Here is a 23,495-nt window from a genome sequence, read left to right on the forward strand (position 1 = left end):
TCCGGATAAGGGGTCTTTCCGTAATTTGGATCTTCATACCTTAAGTCTACTAAAACATCAATAAAACATTAATTAAATCCAATAGGATTGTTTTGCATCCAATAAGGATTAATTATATCTTAGTTAGGATCAAATACAATGTACAGTTTTATTATTACAGAGAAAAAGGAAATCAATTTTAAAAATTATAATTATTGGATTATAATGGAGTCTATGGGAGACGGGCTTTCCGTAATTGGGAGCTTTCTGGATAATGGGTTTCCGGATAAGGGGTCCGATACCAGACTGCTGGGTAGTTGAATGTGCATCAAGAGTGAGCACAGACTGTGTGCAAATGATCACATCTTGGCCATCTTGTTTCACTACGGCTTATTTACCAACACAGGCCACATTTGCACCTGGGCAGTAACCCTATGGGGCCCATTCGTGAAAGCACAATTTTTTTTTTCAAAAAAAATTGTATTTTTTCTAATTTATAGAACTTTTCGTAATGACCATGATAATATTGTTAAAATTAGGCAACTTTTTCATGGTTTTTGTTAACTTTCACGAAAAAATCATATTTTTCGCAAAGACTACGACCATTTTGGAATTCATTCAGCTTTGGTATCGTGACTATCTTTTGGCCAGGTTGGATCTACAGAGTGCCATTGAGTCCTATGGAAGGCTTCCAAAATCATACATTGAAGTTTTAAAAAATTTTGCGACTAATGGATCGTACCCACGATATTTTCATATGACCGTGAAAATAATTTTTGCACAAATTTCGCACATCAGAGATTATCGTGGTTACTCTGAATTTTTTCCAATCGTGCTTTTAAGCAGAAAATTGTGCTTTAATGAATGGGCCCCTTAGTATCAGTGATATTACCAGCCAGCTACAGCAAAATGAAATGAAAGCAAAAATGTGATTGGTTTCTATGGGTTACTGCCCGTATACAGATTTGTCTGGTGTTGACAAATGATCCTCACTGTCTGTCCCACTGGAACTGTAGCTATATAAGCACTAACTAGGCTGGGATCTAGTGGAACACATTCATATCTTACTTCTATAACTATTGGAAGATGAACTGGACACATGAAAAATGAATTTCAGAGCACACACTGGACGCATGAATAATGATTTCCAAGCAGAAAATTCATTTCAATGAATTCCCAGAAGTAAATAGCTAATAAATCATTATGAAATGTATAAGAATTGCTGTTAAATCACTGTGTTAAAAATAGAGCATGACAATAATGATTCAAAGAATTTAACATTATAAACAAATATTACTGGTGGTAATTTCGGTTTATATTGCTGTTGTTGAACTACAACCTAACCCCCAGCACCCATGTATATGGTTGTGTAATCATCAGGCTCATGTTGATTGTCTTGCAGGGTTTGTTTCCGATTGGGGCAAGTAAGAAAAACTCAATAGATCTAAAAGGAACAGTAACACCAAAAAATAAAAGTGTATCAAAATAATTAATATATTATGTACTATTGAACTGCACTGGTAAAAGTTGTGTGTTTGCTTCAGAAACCCTACTATAGTTTATATAAACAAAGCTGGTGAGTAGCCATTTAAATTGAAAAAAAAGGAGATAAAGGCACAGGTTATAAAGCAGATAGCAGATAAGCTGTGTAGATTCCCATTTTATTCTATAGAGCTTATGTTATCTGCTATGTAACCTGTAACCTTTTCTCCTTTTCTTGAATGGCTGCCCCCATGGCTACACAGCAGGGTATTTATATAAACTATAGTAGGGTTTCTGAAGCAAACACACAATTTTTACCAGTGCAGGGCAACAGTACATTATATTTGAAATACAGGTATAGGATCCCTTATCCAGAAACCCATTATCCAGAAAGTTCCGAATTACGGAAAAGCCATCTCCCATAGACTCCCATTTTAAACAAATGATTCTAATTTTTATAAATGATTTCCCTTTTCTCTGTAACAATAAAACAGTACCTGTACTTGATCCCAACTAAGATATAATTACCCCTTATTGGGGGCAGAACAGCCCTATTGGGTTTATTTCATGGTTAAATGAGTCCCTTTTCTCTGTAATAATAAAACAGTACCTGTACTTGATCCCAACTAAGATATAATTACCCCTTATTGGGGGCAGAACAGCCCTATTGGGTTTATTTCATGGTTAAATGAGTCCCTTTTCTCTGTAATAATAAAACAGTACCTGTACTTGATCCCAACTAAGATATAATTACCCCTTATTGGGGGCAGAACAGCCCTATTGGGTTTATTTCATGGTTAAATGATTCCCTTTTCTCTGTAATAATAAAACAGTACCTGTACTTGATCCCAACTAAGATATAATTACCCCTTATTGGGGGCGAAACAATCGTTTGGGTTTATTTAATGTTTAAAAGATTTTTTAGTAAACATAAATCATGGAGATCCAAACTACAGAAAGATCCCTTATCCGGAAGACCCCAGGTCCCAAGCATTCTGGATAACAGGTCCCATACCTGTACTTTAAAACATTTTTATTTTCTGGTGTCACTGTTCCTTTGATCTGGGTTCGCATTTCTTGTAGTTGCTGCTTTATATATATTTAATCAATTTGTAAAAGGTGCTTAAAATTAATTTTCCTACCATTAGGCAATTCAGCTTTTTTATTTATTTGGTTAGAGTTGCCCTTTAACAAACTTATGTTTGGGGAAGTGTTGAAGCAGAAGTAACTGGGAATATAAAGTGTAATTTCGGTAATAATGGCTGAGAAAGGACACAGCCTGTGAGTATAATAAGCCAGTGAGCCTTAGTGAAAATGGCTTGAGAACTCCAGATATAAATCAAAACCCAAAAACCATTATCCCTTGCTTTGTGTGTTGTGTTACTTAGTACAACGCTCCTTTTTGTGTTTCTGTCAATATACACAATGATTGTACCTGAGAGTTCCATTTTCAGTGCAGAAATGATAGATTTCAATGTCACCTTAGTGTATTGTACCGTCTGATGGACTCTCACATTGATTCCCCGGCTGATATGCTATAATAGCACTTACATGGCCCAGACAATTAAAGCGGGTAGAGAGCTGCCATCACTGCCGCTGCGCTCCTTTCTTAACTGTGTATACATGTCTGATGAATACAGTTTGTGTACCTTGCTTCAATTAATAGTAATTACTGACAGCGGCTCTTCCCTTACAATAATGCTAATAGGAAGCCAACAAGAGACAACACAGGAAATTCAGCAAAGATCATTTACTGTTGTTAAAGTCATGGCTTAACAGCAGGAATAAAGTCAAAGAAAAACAACAAATAGCCACAATAAAGGTACAATAGGGGTCATTGTTCAACACAACATAACAGTTATCATTTTTTTTTCCAAAGGCAGAACAGCTGTTTTGTGGTTGCTTGATCCATTCTAATGTCAGTGTCTAATCATGAACCAGGTCCAGGGCATACTTGATTACATACAGAGCAGTACAGAGTACACTGTATTAACAAAGCGCAGCTGTCTGACCAGAAATAGAAAACAACACAATTGAGTGATGCTGTTGTAGAGCTGTTTGCTTTTATTTCTAAAGGTGCCCATACACTATAAGATCCGCTCGCTTGGCGATGTCGCCAAGCGAGCGGATCTTCACCCGATATCCCCTCCTACGGGTGGGCAATATCGGGTACCAAGTAAAGGTGCCCATACACTATACGATCCGCTCGCTTGGCAATGTCACCAAGCGAGCGGATCTTCACCCGATATCCCCACCTACAGGTGGGCAATATCGGGTACCAAGTAACTTAAAAAGAAAATAATCCGATCGTTTGGCCCTGGGGCCAATTCACCAATTCAGGCCGTGTATGGGGACCTTAACACTGTGTCTAGCACTGCAGCATGGCTTTTATTTCTAACACTGCAGCATGGCTTTTATTTCCAGCACTGCAGCATGGCTTTTATTTCCAGCACTGCAGCATGGCTTTTATTTCCAGCACTGCAGCATGGCTTTTATTTCTAGCACTGCAGCATGGCTTTTATTTCTAGCACTGCAGCATGGCTTTTATTTCTAGCACTGCAGCATGGCTTTTATTTCTAGCACTGCAGCATGGCTTTTATTTCTAGCACTGCAGCATGGCTTTTATTTCTAACACTGCAGCATCGCTTTTATTTCTGGCACTGCAGCATTGCAGCATCGCTTTTATTTCTACTGTTTCTAGCACTACAGCATCGCTTTTATTTCTGGCACTGCAGCATCGCAGCATATTTCTAGCACTACAGCATCGCTTTTATTTCTAGCACTGTTCTAGCACTACAGCATCGCTTTTATTTCTAGCACTGTTCTAGCACTACAGCATCGCTTTTATTTCTAGCACTGTTCTAGCACTACAGCATCGCTTTTATTTCTAGCACTGTTCTAGCACTGCAGCATCGCTTTTATTTCTAGCACTGTTCTAGCACTGCAGCATCACTTTTATTTCTAGCACTGTTTCTAGCACTGCAGCATCACTTTTATTTCTAGCACTGCAGCATGGCTTTTATTTCTAGCACTATTTCTAGCACGGCACCATCGCTTTTAATTTTAGCACGGCACCATCGCTTTTAATTTTAGCACGGCACCATCGCTTTTAATTTTAGCACTGCAGCATGGCTTTTACCTTTCCAATCCAAATGAAAGGACAGGCTACATGAGATTAACAATAACCTAATTGAACTTCATATTTGCATACTGCTGCTTAGATACTGACTTTTTTGTGTCCTTGATTGAGCTTTCTCCATTTTTCTCGACATTCATTCACTAGATGTTATCTTGCTCATTTGAGAAAAGTGTGACCTTATCGTGCACACGACTGATCCAAGGCACTAATACATTAGCTCATTATGTCCTGTATTGAGCTCCCTATTTATTGGCCTTCTTTTTTTTAGATGATTATTTTGCTCAATCTGTCTTCATCACTGTCACTTACCTCTCTGGCCTTGTTTTTTTATTTTCCTCTGTAACTACCCCTGTTGGTTGGGAGTCAAAATTAACATTGCTAAATTGATCCTTCAGTATTATCAATTGCCCCCTTTCATAATGCTTTTATGGTTAGTCTCCAAAACTGTTTAAGGTTAGCCTCCAAAATTATTATAGATTAAAACATGACCAAAAATAGCCATTTCATAATTTCTATACAAAATCAAGTATATCTTCGGTTGCTCTGCACAATTTTAGGGTAAATACAATGATATACAAGAAGAAATGGAGAATAAATGTTTTTTTTTACTTTTAGGCTACATGAGGATAGGAAACAGGTTGCAAACCATGCTGCAAACCCATTGGAACCCAGATGATTTGACAGAACAGAAAATCTGGTCGTTGTTCAGTTCCTAGTTCAGTTCCACTGGACCATTGACTGAGATGGCTTAAGAGGCAGATTAATGCCACCCATATTGGACTTCTTTCAATTTTTCTGAGTTAGATCAGTGCTGTCCAACTGGCGGCCCACGACCCCTCTCTATATGACCCCACCTGTCTGGCTGCTGCAACTGCTTACCTTTGTGTAAAATGTAAATTGAATCAATACTGAGATTAACTGGCCCCCTGCATGGTTCACACTTTCACAGATTCAGGCTGTAATCCCCCTGTATTGTTTAAACATGTAATCCCCTGTACTGTTCACACCTTTTAATGCCTGCATTGTTCACCCCCTACATTGTTCACACCTCAGGCTCAGTCTGTAAACCCCCACATTGTTGCTAAAAATGGGTTAGTACAGTGATCCCCAACCAGTGGCTCGGGGGCAACATGGATGTTGGATGTTGCTCTCAGTGCCCCCAAACCAGGTAGTTATTTTTGAATTCCTGACTTGGGGGCAAGTTTTGGTTGAATAAAAACAAGATTTCCTACCAAATAAAGCCCCTGTAAGCTGATAGTGTGCATAGGGGCTACCTAATAGCCAATCACAGCCCTTATTTGGCACCTCCATGAACTTTTATGATGCTTGTGTTGCTCTCCAAGTCTTTTTACATTTGAATGTGGCTCATGAGTAAGAAAGTGTGGGGACCCCTGGGTTAGTGGGATTGAGGCAGATCTAGAAGTGGGAATTGGAGTGGTTTATTTGTAATTCCAGCCCTTGGTGGGGTAGGGGTATTTTTCCCATACCCTACTCACAACATGAGTTGTTTGTTCCTTTAAAAATTTGTCTGTGGTAACAATGAGAAACTAATTACCCACATACAGAGGCAGAGGGAGTAGGCAGAGCACACATTCTCCATTCTCCACGCATAAGCACTGGAACTATATAACAGGTGCTCCTCTGGAGCCATTTTCAGAGAATGTTGAAAATGACTTTATTCTAATAGCTTGTGCCTTTTTTGTTATATAAATAAAACATAAGCCGAGCGGAATTTGTTTTTGAGAACTTGTCACACCAGGAAGGATTAATGCACCTGAAAGAGAGCGCACATTTTCCTGTACTATGCCACTGAGAGTATCACCATTTATAACAAGCTTTTATACAGTACAAATCACAAATCACCCAAATCTCTGCCTTCCACAGATTAGACACAACTCCTCTGTCATCCTGAGCCGCAGCTCCGTATTACTACTTTCTATTACTTTATCAACTTTCTTTATTTATTGCTTTTTATAAGTGCCATTCCTTAAGTCAATAAGCTGCAGATACCATGATGTATGCATCCCCTGCTCTCTTCTTGTCTTACATTATTTATCTGCAATTACCTGGTTTAAAATGCCTCAAACTGATTTCTTGTTTTAGGTTTTTACTAGTTCGTCTCTTCCTCTTCTCTGAAGTGACAAGGAGTGACAACAGATATTACTTTTTAAAAAATAGAAATTTGAAAGAAATTATTAATACAATATCTAGCATATTTAGCAATATCAGCGGAAGATTTTATACCCTTATGCAGGGTCAGACCGGAGTGTGCAAGGCCCATCAGGGCTGCTACCCAAGGGGCCCCCAACCACCCACTCGCCCAACGCCAGCCTCTTTCCCCCCCCCTCTGTTTCCATACCATGTACTTCGATGCAATCAAGGTGGGGAGGGCAGCGGGGAGTGGCTTGTGAGGATTGGGTCTGGTGCCACCAGGGCCCACTGGTTTTTTCCCAGAGTTCCACCAGCCCAGTCGTACCCTGCCCTTAAATTTCACCGTATTCAGATAACCACTAGTTAGGTGAAAATGCAAGGAAGGAGACATTTTCCTCAAAAATCGGCATATTCAGCTGTCCGTGCCACATGAATTTAAGGTTATGGATTTGGCTCAGCCATATCTTGCAAAAAGTGTTGGAATTGGGCCAAGCACTTCTAACTTACAGCACTATGGTTCCAGTTGATAGCAAAACTTGGACTGTAGTATTCTGAAGATATCATGTGAAAATGTGACTCATTTGCTTAAAATGGACTCTATGGGAGATGGTCTTTCTGTAATTTAGAGCTGTGACACACGGGGAGGTTAGTCGCGCTGCGACAAATCTCCGTTGTTGCGGGCGACTAATATCCCGGCAATGCCATCCCACCGGCTAGAATGTAAATCGCCGGTGGGATAGCAAACGCAGCACCGCGATTTGCTGAAGTCGCCAAAGTTTCCTCTCAAGGCAACTTCGGCAAATCGCAGCGCTGCGTATGCCATCCCACCGGCGATTTACATTCTAGCCAGTGGGATGGCATTGCGGGGAGATTAGTTGCCTGCGACAACGGAGATTTGTCGCAGCGCGACTAATCTCCCCGTGTGTCACGGCCCTTAGTGCTTTCCTAAGCTTTCAGGTTTCTGGATAAGAGATCCCATACGTGTATAAGAGGTAAGAGAAAAGGAGACAGGAAGGTTACAGGAAGAAGAAACAGGGAGAAAGCAAGAGTAATGACGGGGTTTGAAGGAAAAGGAACAGGAAGGTGAAATTATTGAGAAGACATGGATGATGGAGGGAGAGAGAGAAGCACAATTGGAACAATTACAAAAATGGATAATAGCAACGTGTTTCAGTGAGGCAGCAAGTAAAATAGTTAAAAGAGAAGTATAAAGGAGTAAGGGCTAGCTGGAGAAGGTGTAGGAGATAGGATCTATTTGCAAATACTGCTGTCTTTGATTTCTACTTTAAATACCTTACCCTTTGTGGACATTCTCTACTGGCTTTTTAGCCTTTTATTTACACTGATTTGTATGCACTGACATTTCTTTAAAAAATGTAAAAGGAATGCCATTTCATAGAGGTAATTTTCATATACAGTGAATTGTCTAAGGCTTCTCAAGAATACAGTAATGCTTGCGCGCTAGCCATGGGAAACAGGCGCAGGGTATTATTAAGACTATGGGGACTATAAAGACTGTGATTCGGGATGCAGAATTTCCATCTCTGATGCAGCTTTTGCCTATTGTGCTGCTAGCATCTGGCCTTTGTTAATCACCTTCATTTTGCCTGAATGTTGAGTAGTAGTGATGAGTTTTTCCTGCCTCCCAGCCCTTTTGTGTTTGCCAAAATGTAGGGAAATGCTTTTGTAGGCATTATACACTGCATCACTTCTGATCACTAGCCTTGCTGCTCTAGGTGTATTAACCACCAAACAGGGAATTTGAAGGTTGAAAAGAACCAGTGGGTCCATTTAGTCGGACCATCAACTGGTTCATTTCCACCTTCAAATTTGAATGCAACTAAACTGCCCATTTAATGATTTAGTCTGGTTTTAATTCCTTTAGTGCCGACACACAGGCAGAGCTAGATGAGACGCTCATCTTCAGGCAGAACCACCTTCATACGACCATTGGTGCACACAAAGTCTATATTTTCTTTATTACATTGATATTTACCTTACTGCCGAATGATACATGTTACAGCTGTTGTGGCCACACAGATATATTATTATTGAGTTTACAGCCGCTAAGCTAATTGCTAATGAGCACCTCATTACTAAGATCAGAACCACAAAGCACAGATAAGCATGAACGCCTACGATTCTTTCAGTGAAACGTGTATTGGAAATATCACTGCTATTGGAATTTGGGTGGGTGTGGTACTTTCCAGAATAAACTGCATTTAAAGCCAAATAACAAATTCAGATTGCATTGCTTCCTGACTGTAAAGATTTTATTGTACACACTGGGGTCTTAATGTTCATGGAAAACGAGTTTCTCTGAAGAATTGGACAAATGGCCTGTCATAGATTAGGCAGTAAATACTGTCACTGTGAATAAAGAATTAATATCCAAAGAGGTAGGTTTTGTTTCTTGCTTGAGATATATGGCACATCCAAAACCCTATTTCAGAGTCCATAAGGCCTATTTTATAGTTTACCTGAAACAGGGACGGCAGATATAAGAACACAAAGTGAAGAAAAGTCAAACATAAGGGACATAAAAAGAAATGAATAGTTGTTTTGATACATTCTTGTTTCTAAGCTTTTAACTCATGGAGTTTAGACAGAGATACATAGGACTGAGGGTCAGTACATTGCCTTTCACTGATTAATTTCTTTAATTCTAGTCTGGAACTAACCTTAAAACTGTTGTAGTGTAGGGTAAATTCAACAGGATCACCTATAGATTTGACATTTGGTTATCGAACAATTTTAACAAGAGGGGCCTGGATGAGTTCTTGAACAAGCAAAATATCCAAGGCTATTGTGATACTAATATCTACAGTTAGTACTAGTGGTTGTATATATAGTTTATGTATGTGAGTGTATAGATTGGTAAGTATAGGTTTGTGTGTGCTGGGTTTACTTGGATGGGTTGAACTTGATGGACTGGTCTTTTTTTCAACCCTATGTAACTATGTAACAAAGCTTGCTCTGGTCAAATAACCCATTTTCTTTGTTCTTATACTTCAGCCTCAGATTGCACTAAAAGAATGTTTGTTCATAGGTTAGGGCTTTACTGTCATAAATTTGTTGGGGGGTCTAGAGGCTCATTAACTAGCTAGTGTTTGTTACTCTGTCTGTGTTATTTAATGCCCCTGGCCCAGTGCGGTTATGTTTTTGGGCCAAATTAGTTCACCATAATATCAGGACTTGCAATGTTTAAACACCCCCATTCCATTCCTGAGCCAAAGAAGTTCACACTATAACCCTCTGTTGCCCATAGTAATTGCCCTCTTCATAATGAGCAATTTGCCAGTGAAGTCATTTTTCCCATTTATGCTCCATTTTGGTAATATTAAAAATGACACACGTAACTAACCTGAGATCATATTGGGGTGTATTTATTAACACTGAAGACAAACATCACCGGTGATGTTTCCCGTTGCAACCAATCCGATCTTTGCTCTTGTTTTATAACTGGTAGGTGACCATTCAAATCTAATTGCTGACTGGTTGCCGTGGGCAACATCACCAGTGATGTTTATCTCCATTGTTAATAAATACAACCCATTGAGTATATGACATGGGACTGCAGGGTGGTCTCTTTAACTGTCTCCTGAGGGCCCAGTGGATACACTCATAATCAAACATTAAAGCCAATAGCCAAAGTTAATTTCCCAACTGTCAGTTGTGCAAAAAATCCCATTCATTAAGGATACTACATGTGCCCCTTATACTTTTACACAGTTGTGTGCAGCGCCACTGCCTTCTTTTCCAAATTAATCACTGCTGCCCCTGTTGATGCTGGGGAACCCTGAAATTACCACCATCTCAGAACCAGATGGTAGTTACAGGCAGGTCTGGACTGGAATTTAAAATAGGCCCTGGCATTTCAAGTACACAGAGGCCCAAACAACCCCTCACAGGCCCAATAAATATTCAAGGGCAACCCCCAGCCACTGTGGACCTGGCTTTAAGGTTCCCACAGCTTTGGTGTTATTTCCAGTTTTTGGTATGAGAGTGACATATGGGCCCAGGGTTGGACTGGGGTGTGTAGGGACCACGGCAGGGGGTCCCTTGGGGGGATGGGGCCCCTGCAGTGGCAGCCCCAGTGGGCCCTGCACCCCCCAGTCCGACCCTGGGACCACATGTCACTCTCATGCCAAAAACTGTAAATAACACCAAACAAAATTTTCAGTATTTGCAGTTCTGTATGTGTATCTATGTAGTATATATGCACTCATACAAATGCTTACTCATACAAAGTATTTTCTCACCAGTACATAAGGAGAAATAAGCATTTGGACATCATATTAGCAGATTTTGCTGACAAATATCTCTGTTTGGTTTGTGCTAATGTGTTGATTAATTACAGATAATATACAGGTCACTAGGGGAGGGTTGCAATGAACAGTCAGTATATCCCTCTTCCCAATAAACCTTTCATTTTACCCAGTTTAAAAGGTTCATCTTTCAGTGGTTGGTGGCACAAAGATTTATTTTTCATTACATTTCCAACGGATAATTAAAATGCCATAAGGATGCCGTCCATCATGCTAATTAGGATGCACCAAATCTACTTTTTTCCAGATTCTGGGTCTAAAGTCATGTGATTTTACATTTTTTTGGACAGGCGTTTAGATTTGGTGCATCCCTAAATCTAACCCCTGCAGTCTGGTCATACCCAAATGTACTAAAATTCTACAGTATCTGTCTGTTATGGTGTCTTAAAAATTCTACCTGTGTGGCTTCAGCTTAATTTTTCACCAACCCAAATTCCGATTTATTGTATGTGACAAAGGGAAGGGGATTACAAAGTTCTGTAACCAAGCTTTCTCATTTAGCCGTATCTATACACACACAGAGCTTGGAATTTGTAAAATGATGATGGCCTTCACTGCTGGGTATAATTATAACCTCTGATAAGGATATGGTACAAACTCAAATAAACTTGTCCTTTCATGATAGGAACCAGTGGTGATATTTAAAAGGCCAGTTCCAGCTTTTATATCACAATGTTGTTATAAACTATGGAGTGTGAATAAAGCAATTTTGCCTATTGATTGAGTGTGTATATCAGCATGTACAGTACATGCCTGCGCTAAACTCGCTCTTTGTCTTCATGTAAAGTTCATTCCTGGATATTTGTCTTATGCTGACAAAGGGGAATTCCAGAAAGAAGCCACTGTTTCTATTAAAAAAAAAACCACTTTAATCAACATTTGTACAACTTTCTGTAAAGCTTTTGTGATATCTGGAGTACACAGCTGACTGTATATTATGTCAGTGTATGTGTATGTCTGTGTTTCTTTGGGGTTCCCCACTCCCACATACAGGCTCCTGATGAACTGACCTTAGTATACTTGCCTGTAGCTTAAAGGGGTGGTTCACCTTTAAGCTAACTTTTAGTATGTTATCTTTTTCCAACTCTTTGCAGTTTTTAAATGGGGGTCTCTGACCCCGACAGACAAAAAAACAATTGCTCTGTGAGGCTACAATTTTTCTTTTTCTTATTGTTACTTTTTGTAAACTTTCTTTTCTATTTAGGCCGTCTCGTATTCATATTACGCTCTCTTATCCAAACCACTCTTTGGTTGTTAAGGTATCTTGGACCCTAGCAACCAAATCACCGCTGAAACTCCAGACTGGAGAGCTCCTGAACTGAGGATTTCTTGTTCTGCAGCAATCCAGTTTGGAGTTTTAGCAGCTATCTGGTTGCTAGGGTCCAAATTACCATAGCAACCAGGAAGTGGTTTAAATGAGAGACAGCAATATGAATAGAAGAGGACCGGAATAGAAAAATAAGTTATAAAAAGTAACAATAACAATAAAACTGAGCAATAGTTTTCTGGCTCCTGTGGTCAGTAACGCCCATTTGAAAGACAGCAATTGAAAAGACCAATTGAAAAGTTGCTTAGAATTGGCCATTCTATAACATACTAAAAGGTAACTTAAAGGTGAACCACCCCTTTAAGAGCTGGGCAGGGACTGATGTCAATAATTGGAGACCTTTATCAGGAACAGTGGTAGAGTTTAGTACTAAATATGATAGAGGGGCAACCATAATACAGAAATAGCCTTCTATAGCCCCAAGTCCTCATACCACCAAGGGTGAAGACACATGGAGCTACTTAGTAGCAGATATTGCCTTGCCAGAAAATTGCCAGAGAATTGCCTCTTCTAAAACACACATAGAGACAATTATCAGTAAATGATCAGTATTGTTTTGTAGCCGTGACAAGTAGCTGCTACTAGCAGTTCTGTGTGTCTTCACCCTAAGGGCAAAGACACACGGGGCGATTAGTCGCTGTGACTTTTAAGTAAGTCTGTCGCAGCGACTAATCGCAGCAACTTTTCTTCCATAGGCTATAATAGAAGTCACCACGACTAAACACTGACGAGTTTTCGCTGTGCAGAATAGTCACCACAAATTTTTTAAAAGTCACGCCAACTAAACGCCCCGTGTGTCTTCAGCCTAAACGTCTGTTACCTGAATAACAGTTAGTGGCTTTACATAATCAGAGAAGTTGGGTTGATGGAAAGGCATCAGAATTATTTTAGTCAGCAGCACCATTATTGTTGGACTTGATGGACATTATTATTACATTTGCAATAGAAAAAGTGCATGTCTCCTTAAGAAGCAATATATTTCCAACAATACCAAACTGTATTCAGGTTACGGCTGTCAGGAAATTCTAAGCACCTCATTCCATTAATTCTTTGTGAGAGTGACAATTTAATAAGCATAATTTATATCGGCCTAGAAAATCTGACCAAATTACAGCTAAAGGAAAAGGGAAATTGGCAGCTAGTGGGGAACGGAACATTTGCTTCTTTGGTCAATGATTTAATTTAACATACTTTCTAATACCCTGTACGTTCACTCTGTAGCAGAGCCGTCTGTAGGCTGATACCCCACGAGGCTGATTCTCTGCCTACGAACCTCTCTTCTGGAATCAGCCTCCTACGTTGCCTGCACTCTGAACCATTGTGTCAACCCAGGCGCAGGCACACGCGGCAGATATCAGCAAAGTAACACAAAAGTTCATATTTCTTCACTGATATCCACTGCGTATGCCTTACCCCGGGTCGACACAATGGTTCCAGATGCTGGCAAGGTAGGAGGATGATGCCAGTGGAGGGGCTGATTCTCAACCTGCGTTCTTCCACAGGCCAGGAATCAGCCCCATGTGGCATCAGCCTTAGGGGCACAGTATGGGCTGCAGTGGGATAGTATGTAAGTAAGGTAAAATGGTGGGGTAAATCGGGCAAGGTGGTATCAGGGGAAGAGGTTGAAAATAATTTGTAATGGGTATAAGATTGCAAGATAGTGTCAGAAAGACTTTATATCATTTATGTTCAGCCTGCACACTGGTGAATATAGGTATTCTGTCATGATTTTTATTATATACTTTTTATTTCTAAATTACACTGTTAACATACCAACAAATTATTATTTTATTTTTCGCTGTAATATTGGTGTGTAGGCACCATCTCAGTGCATTGTGCCTGAGTCTGAGCTTTCAGAAGGAGCCAGCGCTACACATTAGAACTCCTTTCTGGTAACCTATTGTTTCTCTTACTGCCATGGAAGAGTCCAAATCCAGACTTGGATTTCTTACTATTGAGTGTGATTCTGTTTCTTACTGGGATCTGCTATCTTGCTCCCTTCCTATTGTTCTGCTGATCGGCAGCTGGGAGGGGGAGATATCACTCCAACTTGCAGCGCAGCAGTAAAGTGTGACTGGAGTTTATCAGACCACAGGTCACATGTTTGTGGCACCCTGGGAAATGAAGAATATGGCTAGCCCCATGTGAAATATAAAAATAATCTGTTTGCATTTTTGAAAAACAGATTCCAATGCAGGATTCTGCTGGAGGAGCTCTATTAACTGATGGGTTTTGAAAAATATGTTTTCACATGACAGTATTTCTTTAAAGTTCAACAACAGCTGGAGGGCTTCAGGCTGAATAGGGACTATTTTACCCACCAATGCTAAGGACAATGTTGCACTCTACATGAAATAAGAAAGTAATTAAGTAAGTTATTGTTTCATCCACACTTACCTTCTGCTTTTCTGTTCTCTTGCAGAGCCATGATGGGGAGAGATGTGAGAGCCTTTGCACCAGTGCACAGGACTAAAGACATAAGTAAGAAATACTTGGCCTTACGTACAACGCCAGGGCAGGGGTAAAGTACAGGCTGCCCATGCAGTAGCTCCTGGGGCAGTAGTAATCGATCCCTACTGTCTAATTGTTAGTTCCGGGTATGACAAAAGAGACAGACAACCAAACTACTGGAGGGGGTCCACAATATGATAGTGCTGACTGCTTCCCACTTACAGCATATATATTTCACAGATAGATAATCACTCTTGGAGAATAAAGGGGGTGTAAAAGATTTTGCTTTGGGGCCAGTGTCTGACAGTTACATGCAAGTCCCTCTCATTCATACTTTGGGGCCTATTTATTATGCAGTGTAAAATGAAATTCAATGAAAAAAACATCATTTTGGCGTCCAAACACCTTATTTTACAGCATTGTTTTACGTAAGTTTCAGCGGAAGAAAAAAATGGGCAAAAAAATGTACGCGTGGCAAATTTAAATGTTTGTGCTGTGTGTTATTCCTTTGTGCCGCTATCTCTGAGTTTGCCTGTGTATATACAGAAATACAAACAAGGTTGTTTTTAGATCAGGGGGACAATACAGGCATTAGAGGGTTCCCATTTTATGAGCAGTTGGATGTATTACTTACTGACCTTTAGCTGTTTTTGAACTAGAACTAAAGGGTGAGACAGTTGCTGTTACCATATTGCTTTACCTTCTATACTCTACATTTAATTTCTACTTCTTTAGCTGCTCTTCAGAACCATGAGTTGGGGCACCCATAAGAGTGCAACAAAGCCAATGATAATGAAATGATAAAGCTAATGCACAGGGCATTGTGATTTCTTTCGCTTCTTCTCCGGTCTGGACTAGGATTCAAAATAGGCCCTGGTATTCCAAGTACACAGAGGCCCAAACAGCCCCCCCACTGGCCCAATAAATAGTGACTGTCTATGGCATCTTACAGCAGCCCCTCTAGCATTTGCCAGAATCCAGATTGCCAGTCTCAGTCTGCCTCTACTTATCCTGCTCCCCCATTTGTGTTAAACTGGCACAGATTTACTCCGGCATCTAGAGCCTTCTTGGGGGCAAGTTTGGAGAAACCATTATAGAATATTAAAGACATTGACTTGCTGATTCCTCCCCTTTGGCAACTGAATTGCTTGCTGTCCAATCTGAAAGTAACAGGGGTTTAATTTAGATTCATTTAGATCTCCTGTAAGCCAAAGAAAAGGATTAGTGTTATTTGACCAGATTGGACCGGATTTAATACTCAACCAGGGGCCATAGGTTAGATAACACTAAACCCCAATGAGAACTCATTTAGTGTCAATATCACTGCTAAATGTGTATTCAGAAATATAACTTACGGTATTATTCCTTGTGTTTTGGTGCTATGTATTCCTAGAAAAATTTAACATGACATAAGGTTAGCTTCCCCTTTAATGATTCTGAATAATCTTAGTTATGTTAAAGAAAAAGTGAGGACTATATGTACTTTTAATAACCTTTAACACATTTTATTTTTACCTTTTTACAATCAAGTCGCAAATAAAATATCTTTAAATAAACCCCTGCTTTAGAAGTTGCTCCGACAAATGTGTTCTTATAAAAAAACAATCGCTTAGATCTAGCGCGGTTCATGTCCCGGTCACCCTCATCCATTTGCTGTTCCTAATTATTTACAGAAATCTATTAAACATATCACTGGGGCCAGCATTTAAATCACATGGAAGGAAATGGCTATCCGCGTATCTGGCGTTCTCTCATTCCGCTCTCCAAGAGGCCTGCGTGCTGCCTCTAAACAAAACAAGCACCGCGGATCACACTTCACAAGCTTATTTTTCCAAAAAAAAAAGACAAGGAAAAACAGCTTTAATTCATTTTCTGTAGAGAGAAAAGGCACAAGTGAGGTTAAAATAGGCACCGGGGATTTAGGAAAATTGTATTAGAGTATGCATAGAAAATTCTCCCTGTATAAAGTGTTTAGCTTTGAGATTTTTTTGGCAAGATGGATTGAGCGCTATTGATTTACTGCTAAAGCTCATTGAAGAACCATCTTTTAAGCCCGCTGGCAAGCGGATCGAAATTTGCAGCAAGTATATAATAATGTTACACTTCCCTTTGAATATAATCCACCTTCCTTGGCACACGTCCTTCATATACTGGCTTGCAACGGAGAAAGCAGAAAATAAGATAGCCCTGTAATGATCTCTCCTTGCAGTCGGGCTGCCTGGCAATCTCGAGCCGAACATGCTGTGTAACTTTGCAAGCAAATCATTAAGGTTAAGAGTAAACCCACTGAAACCCATATTTATCTGCAGTGTAAGTGGCATTGATCTGAATACATTTATGGGAAAGCAGCAGCTTTTAGCGGGCGGGTCATCACCTGGCCATCACCAGTCCCAGGCCCGGCTCGAGACGCATAAACAACTAGAAAAAGGAAATGCTGACATAAAATGACTTTTTTTTATCAATTGTGTGTTTTTTCCAGTCATTTCATTTTCGTTTCAATCTGTGGATTAAAGGAGAAGGAAAGTCATTTTGACATTTTACTGCCAATAGATTCGCCACATTAGTGCCACCTAGAACACTATATTTATTCTGCAGAAAACTTTACTATACCTGAGTAAAGAGCCCTAGAAGCTTTCTCTAATTGCAGCTGCCATTTTAGCTTGGTGTTCATAGCTTCCTGCTGCAGTTTAGCGCAGATCACACATTCCTAAGGGTGAGGGGAGTGAGTTTTATGAATTCTTAAGGACAGTGTCGGACTGGCCTACCAGGATACCAGGAAAACTCCTGGTGGGCCCAGGTGTCAGTGGGCCCTCCTGCTCTTAACCATTTGCCCTGCTTCATGGTCATTCCCTATTTATGAATGGGAACAAAGAGGAGAAATAGATGGAAGAATAGATGCTAGCATGTAATTAAAAATAATAGGAGAATAAAGAGGTTGGGTGAGGAAAGGAGGAATAATATTTTGGGCCTATGGCCAAAGATTTTCTGGTGGGCCCCTGGGGTTCCAGTCCGACACTGCTTAAGGAAGGGGGAGCAGGAGAGGGGAGAGAGGAGAGAACTGCGCAGAACAACTTCCATGTTTATGTGACAAAAAGTCACATGATGTTAAGGCCTAATCTTGGCCGAATCCCAAACTGAATCCTGGATTTAGTGCATCCCTACCTTGCAGTCACAAATGACCCATAGAGAGAGGTGTAGATTCAAAAGAAACCCAGAAATGTAGATTTTAGGTTGCTTTCTGACTGCTGCTGCTGACAGCATTTTCAATTCCAGGTTGGAATGAGGCAGAAGAGAGTAGCAAATCCCCCAGACTGATAGTTGCAGTCTCCTCATTCGGAGTTAACTGATCCGCGCTAGCTGTGTTGCCTTGCATGTACAACCAATTTCACCCACATTTGCCCCCAGATGCAACACCTTTGCTGTACCGTTTCTTCTGTGTGAAACAAAAATGGTATTGCCGCTCACTGAAGCTATGAAAGGTGAGAAATTGTAATATATTTACTTAAAACCACACAATTAAAAGACTTCATTTATGTGGTTTTGAGCCATTAAATTGCACTTTTTCAGGAAAATCAATTAATGCATTTGGATTCAGCTGGTTTAAAGGAGAAAGAAAGGTAAAAACTAAGTAAGCTTTATCAGAAAGGTCTATGTAAATACAGCCATAAGCACTCACAGAAACGCTGCACTGACTTTTCTGTCAAAAGATTTGTTGTGTCTGTAAATCCTGTTCCAGAGACATGCAGCTCTCCGCTCTCTTCCCCTCTCCTGCTCCCCGCTCCCTCAAGAATGCTAAGAACTCACTCCCCCCACTTAGGAATCTGGATCTGAGCCAATCAGTAGGAAGCTGACTCATAGGGGCAGATTTATCAAAACACGAGTTCGAATCGGGAATGGGATATAATCGGATTGGATACGAAAATTTCTGAAGATCGCAAATATCACAAAAATGCTTACGAAAAAATTGTATTAGTCACGATAATATCGTATTGACGATCCGAAAGTCACAAAATTTTTGTACCGAACGATTGCAAACAGTTTTTTTGCGCTAAAAATACGAAAGTTGCGCAAGGTGCAAAAGAGTCGCGCAAGCGTCAAATAAGTTGCGCAAGGTACGAAAAAGTTGCGAAAAATACGATTGGACCAATTGAACGAACGCTCGGAGCGTTCATGGATAAGTAAATGTGCCCCATAGTCTAACTAACTGAGCATGTTCAGTTTGGTCTGCATGTCTGTGCAGGAGTGAGGCATTATGGGAACTTTCTTTACACAACTCAGCGTTTTTTCTTCCTCTTTGGCTTCTGATCATCTGAACAGGTGAAATATAGGGAGACTTAAGGGCACTATTGAGAGAACTGAAGGTATGCCTGCAGCTTGAGATTAACTATTTACTAGCCTTTCCTTCTCCTTCAATCCCAGTTCCTTTCACCACAAGGAATCTTGATAAAATCTTTGGCATAACACTGAGTCCTGGACATTATGCATGGATATACATTTCTCCTTATGGGGCTGGATGCTAAGTGGATGCTCAGACTGCCTTTGCCATGTTGAAGGCCTATGTATTTACCCAAAACTCATTGGTGACCCTCTCAGATGCTGGGATCCAATTGCCATCTTCGCCCTGCTCTAAGACTAGCTCTGTGGCAGAGATTCTCTTCAATATCAATGATCCTGGGGGGAGTAGGTGGGGTTTTCATCCCTACAACAATTGCACCATTATGTTGCCAATTCCCTGTGTGTTGGGCAGGGGGCTGCACCGAGCGACTGCAGGGCACATCAGTCCTCTATTATCAGTTACAGGGATTAGGCAACTTCTCTCTTCTAATAACTGTGCAGTTTATATAAAGGCAGAATATTGGAGAGATGCTAAGTAAATTGCCAATTCGTTTTGTATTTGTTTACCTTGTACAGATGAATCGCAGCTTTTATTTAGAAATGTTAAAATCAATGAAACTTCAAGCATCAAGATCAGAAATGTTCAAGCTTTTTTTTTAAGCGCCTTTGTGTCCCAGCACATAGTCAGGGCTCTTCTTTTCTTATAGACAAGGTTACTGATATGCAAACAGGGCCCTTTCATTTCCAAGAATATCAAATTTAGTGCTTTATGTACTTATCTTGCCCAAACTGACCTTCAGGCTTGGCTGCCAGTAGTATTTAGGGCACCATTTATTAAAATTTTTATCCATCTTTATCCCTCAGGCTGCTTACCCCCCCCCCCCCAAACCATTGCTTTGGTCCGTGCATTTAAGAAACTCATTATAGATCCTTCTGAGTTGTAATGTTTCTTTTTCCTTGTCTTAGGTGACTTGGTTATTCGGATGAAGAATGGAATTGGCAGCTCCAAATATAAACCTGTTGACTATCAGCAGTTACGTGCAGAAACAGAAGCCAAGAAACTGGCCTCTGCTAATATACAGATTAAGGTGGGTTTCTCTGTTTGCAGGCTGCTGGCACAGTTGGACCATATGAAATACCCCAGCACCTTATGCTACAGGTTACATTATTACTTAATAAGGGAACTGTACAGTGATTATTGTGTTAGTTCTGCTACCCAGGATAAAGAAATATATTGTTTCACCGATACCCACTTAAAGCCCTTTCAGCTGCTGTAACCTTAAAGAGGAACTGTAGCTTTTGAACTAAATTTTGTTAAAGGGCCCCACACAACACAGAAACCCCCAATATACCTATCACTGTTATCTGTTCCTTCAAAAAGTATGAATAAATACCATTTTTGTATGCTGAAATCCAGTTGCAAAATAGTTCTTCCTTTTCTGCATCATTTAAAATCATGGCAGGGGAGGAGGGACTAAAACATTGGTGTTACAAATTGTAACAACTTCTTCACAGCTTACAGACAGCATGCAGGAACTACATAACCCACAATGCATTGCACTGTGATGTTCCTTTCCTTATTGACATCACATGTGCAGGGAATTGTGGGATTTGAAGAATGCAGGCTGAGGGCAGTCAACTACTGTTTTATTTGAGTCTCAAAGTAGTCAGCCAGATCAGCAGGAGAACAGGGGGCGGGGCTTAGGGAACTGTTCCAAACCATATTATTACATTAAGAAGCATATATTTTAATTTATGCATATTGCAAAGCTGCTTGTAATTATGTTTACTTTTCAAAAAACTTGAAGGGGAGGTTCACCTTCAGGTTAACTTTTAGTATGTTATAGAATGACCTATAATTAGCCACTTCTTTTGGTATAGTATTTCATTATTTGCTTTCTTCTTCTGACTCTTTCGAGCTTTTGAATGCAGTTCACTTACCCTGGAAGCCAAAAAAACTATTGCTTTTTGAAACTACAGTTTTATTGTTATTGTTCATTTTTATTACTTATCTTTTTATTTAGGTCCTCATCTGTTGATATTCCTATCTCTCTTTTAAATCACTGCCTGGTTGCTCGGTTGAATTGGACCCTAGCAACCAGATAGCTGCTGATATTCCAAACTGGAGAGCTGCTGAACAGAAAGCTAAAAAAAACACAAATCAGTTGCAAATTGCCTCAGAATAGCATCCTCTACAATATCATACTAAAAGTTGATGTAAAGGTGCAAAACACCTATAGTGGCAGAATCCACTCATTGTGGCACCCCTGCCCCCCATTTCTAACTGCATCTTTTTTAAGATGGGGTAACTAAAGAGTCAATCTTTTGCAAGTTCTTTCATTTCTGCTGGCTACTGTGACTGTTCTTCCTATTGCTTTTCTGCCTGGCTTTACAGCAACGTGAATCTTTATTGTACTGAATAAGAACTCAACGGGGAGGATAAAAATAATTAGAATGGACCTATGCGCTAAAGTGATTTATGACAAAGAGGCCTTTGAGCTAAAGTGATATACACGCTTCCATGAGGATACATTGCCATGAAACAGAAAAATCACCTTTACTATATGGTTCTGGATGGTTCACAACTAAATCTGGTTATTATGCCTCTCTTGGATGAAGTTCAATCAGTTTAGAAAGGGTTTAGTTGTCAGCACCATTGAATAAAGGTGAATTTTAGGCCAAAGGCAATAAGTACAGGTATGGGACCCCTTATCCAGAATGCCGGGACCTGGGGTCTTTCTGTAATTGGACTCTTTAGCCCACTAAAAATGATTTAAATGTTAAACAAACACAATAGGATTGTTTCTTCTCCAATATGGATTATTTATATTTTAGTTGGGATCAAGTACAGGTACTGTTTTATTATTACTTAAGATCTTTTAATTATTTGATTAAAATAGAGTCTATGGGATATGCCTTGTGGTAATTCAGAGCTTTCTGGATAACAGATTCCATACCTGCACTGCGAGGATAGTTATGTAGTGGGTGCTAGACAGGAGCACTTGTGATACATTGCACAGCATTCTAGTATTCCAAGAGGTCTATCTTGCCTGAAAAGAAAAATGTATATAGCTGTGTACATATGTATTTCTGGCACATTCAGTAATGCCTGGGATCCACGGCTTCAAGGTCATGAAGAAAAACATAATTGGCTTGGAAAAAAGTAACTGAAATATGATTGTTTTCTTACATAAATGTATGTTGTGCTGGTTGGTGAGTAGAAAAGGCAGGAATTGAGAACTTAAATAAGCCAGTTGCAAGCTAGGCTAAGAGTACTACTGGCTAATTACCTATCTGTGCCCTACTCAAGGGGATTAAAAGTCCATACTACATTCATATTTTTAGTTTGTACAATCTATAATTCAACAAGGTGAGTTTAACTCTTCACCACCAGAGAGATGCAGATTGCAGATTGGTTTAGTTGTTATACAATGTGTAATAGGTGTGGGGTGTCAGGGACTTCGATAAGGCTTTATTGCCTATATGCAACCATACACAGACTGATCTGGTCTGCTCTCCGAATGCTCAGCCTACAGGCCAGTTGGCTGGGCAGTTTATGAGAAGGGCCACACATATTAGGGCCACCTTTTTATTATTCCGTTCGACTGGGCACAAAACCATTGAAACAGCAGGGAGTAAAGACATGTGAAATGACCGTATCAGTGCATGTATGGTACTTTAACTCTGGCACATCCCTTTGCTCTCAAAGGGGTTATTTATGCTACCTCAGTTGCGATCATGGAAATTTTCCCTTGGGTCAAAGGACGCACTTTGCATTTCCATATAGTTGTACTCAGCGCTACTCTGTCCTAGAACCCTGGAGCTATCACCACCTCTGCATCAGGGTTCCCTATTGGCCAGGCTGTAATCGCAGCAGCACAATTCCACTGAAAGAATAGTGTGCGCACATCACTTGCCGAACTGGATTTAGAGAAGTCTGCTTTGGGCACAAGTGTGCCAGGCACAGCTCTCCCTGGTGATTGCAACGGCACTGGAATTCTGGGAAAAAGTGCTGCATTGTGGGGAAAAAAACATGGCAATTCTACAAATACACTTTGTTCACTGGCACTTGTAAATGACCCCTAAAATGTACTGGTATTGAATCTCCTATCCGGGATTCTTGGGATCTGGGCATTTGAATATGAGGTCTTTCCACATCTGTATTTTTGCAGAAGAAACTGTGTTGAACCCTAAAGATGGGCATACACTATAAGATCCACTAATTTAAAAGATTGCCAAAAGAGCAGATCTTTCCCCCAATATGCCCACCTAAGGTGGTGGATATCTAAATCAGCGTTTTTCA

General features: G+C 40.2%; 1 protein-coding gene across 2 annotated transcripts in view; it reads left to right on the forward strand.

The window, feature by feature from the left end:
- The window catches only part of ccdc148 (coiled-coil domain containing 148), a 91,345-nt gene that overhangs the window by 11,807 nt on the left and 56,043 nt on the right, over positions 1 to 23,495 (forward strand). For both annotated transcript variants that reach the window (XM_004917688.4, XM_002933269.5), the window contains 2 exons: positions 14,829 to 14,887; positions 20,159 to 20,280. In XM_004917688.4, the coding sequence (XP_004917745.1) occupies positions 14,833 to 14,887; positions 20,159 to 20,280 (177 nt within the window). In that variant the 5' untranslated portion in view covers positions 14,829 to 14,832. The remainder of the gene's footprint in view (positions 1 to 14,828; positions 14,888 to 20,158; positions 20,281 to 23,495) is intronic.

The sequence above is a fragment of the Xenopus tropicalis genome, chromosome 9, assembly GCF_000004195.4.
Source record: "Xenopus tropicalis strain Nigerian chromosome 9, UCB_Xtro_10.0, whole genome shotgun sequence".
In the NCBI taxonomy this organism is placed as follows: domain Eukaryota; kingdom Metazoa; phylum Chordata; class Amphibia; order Anura; family Pipidae; genus Xenopus; species Xenopus tropicalis.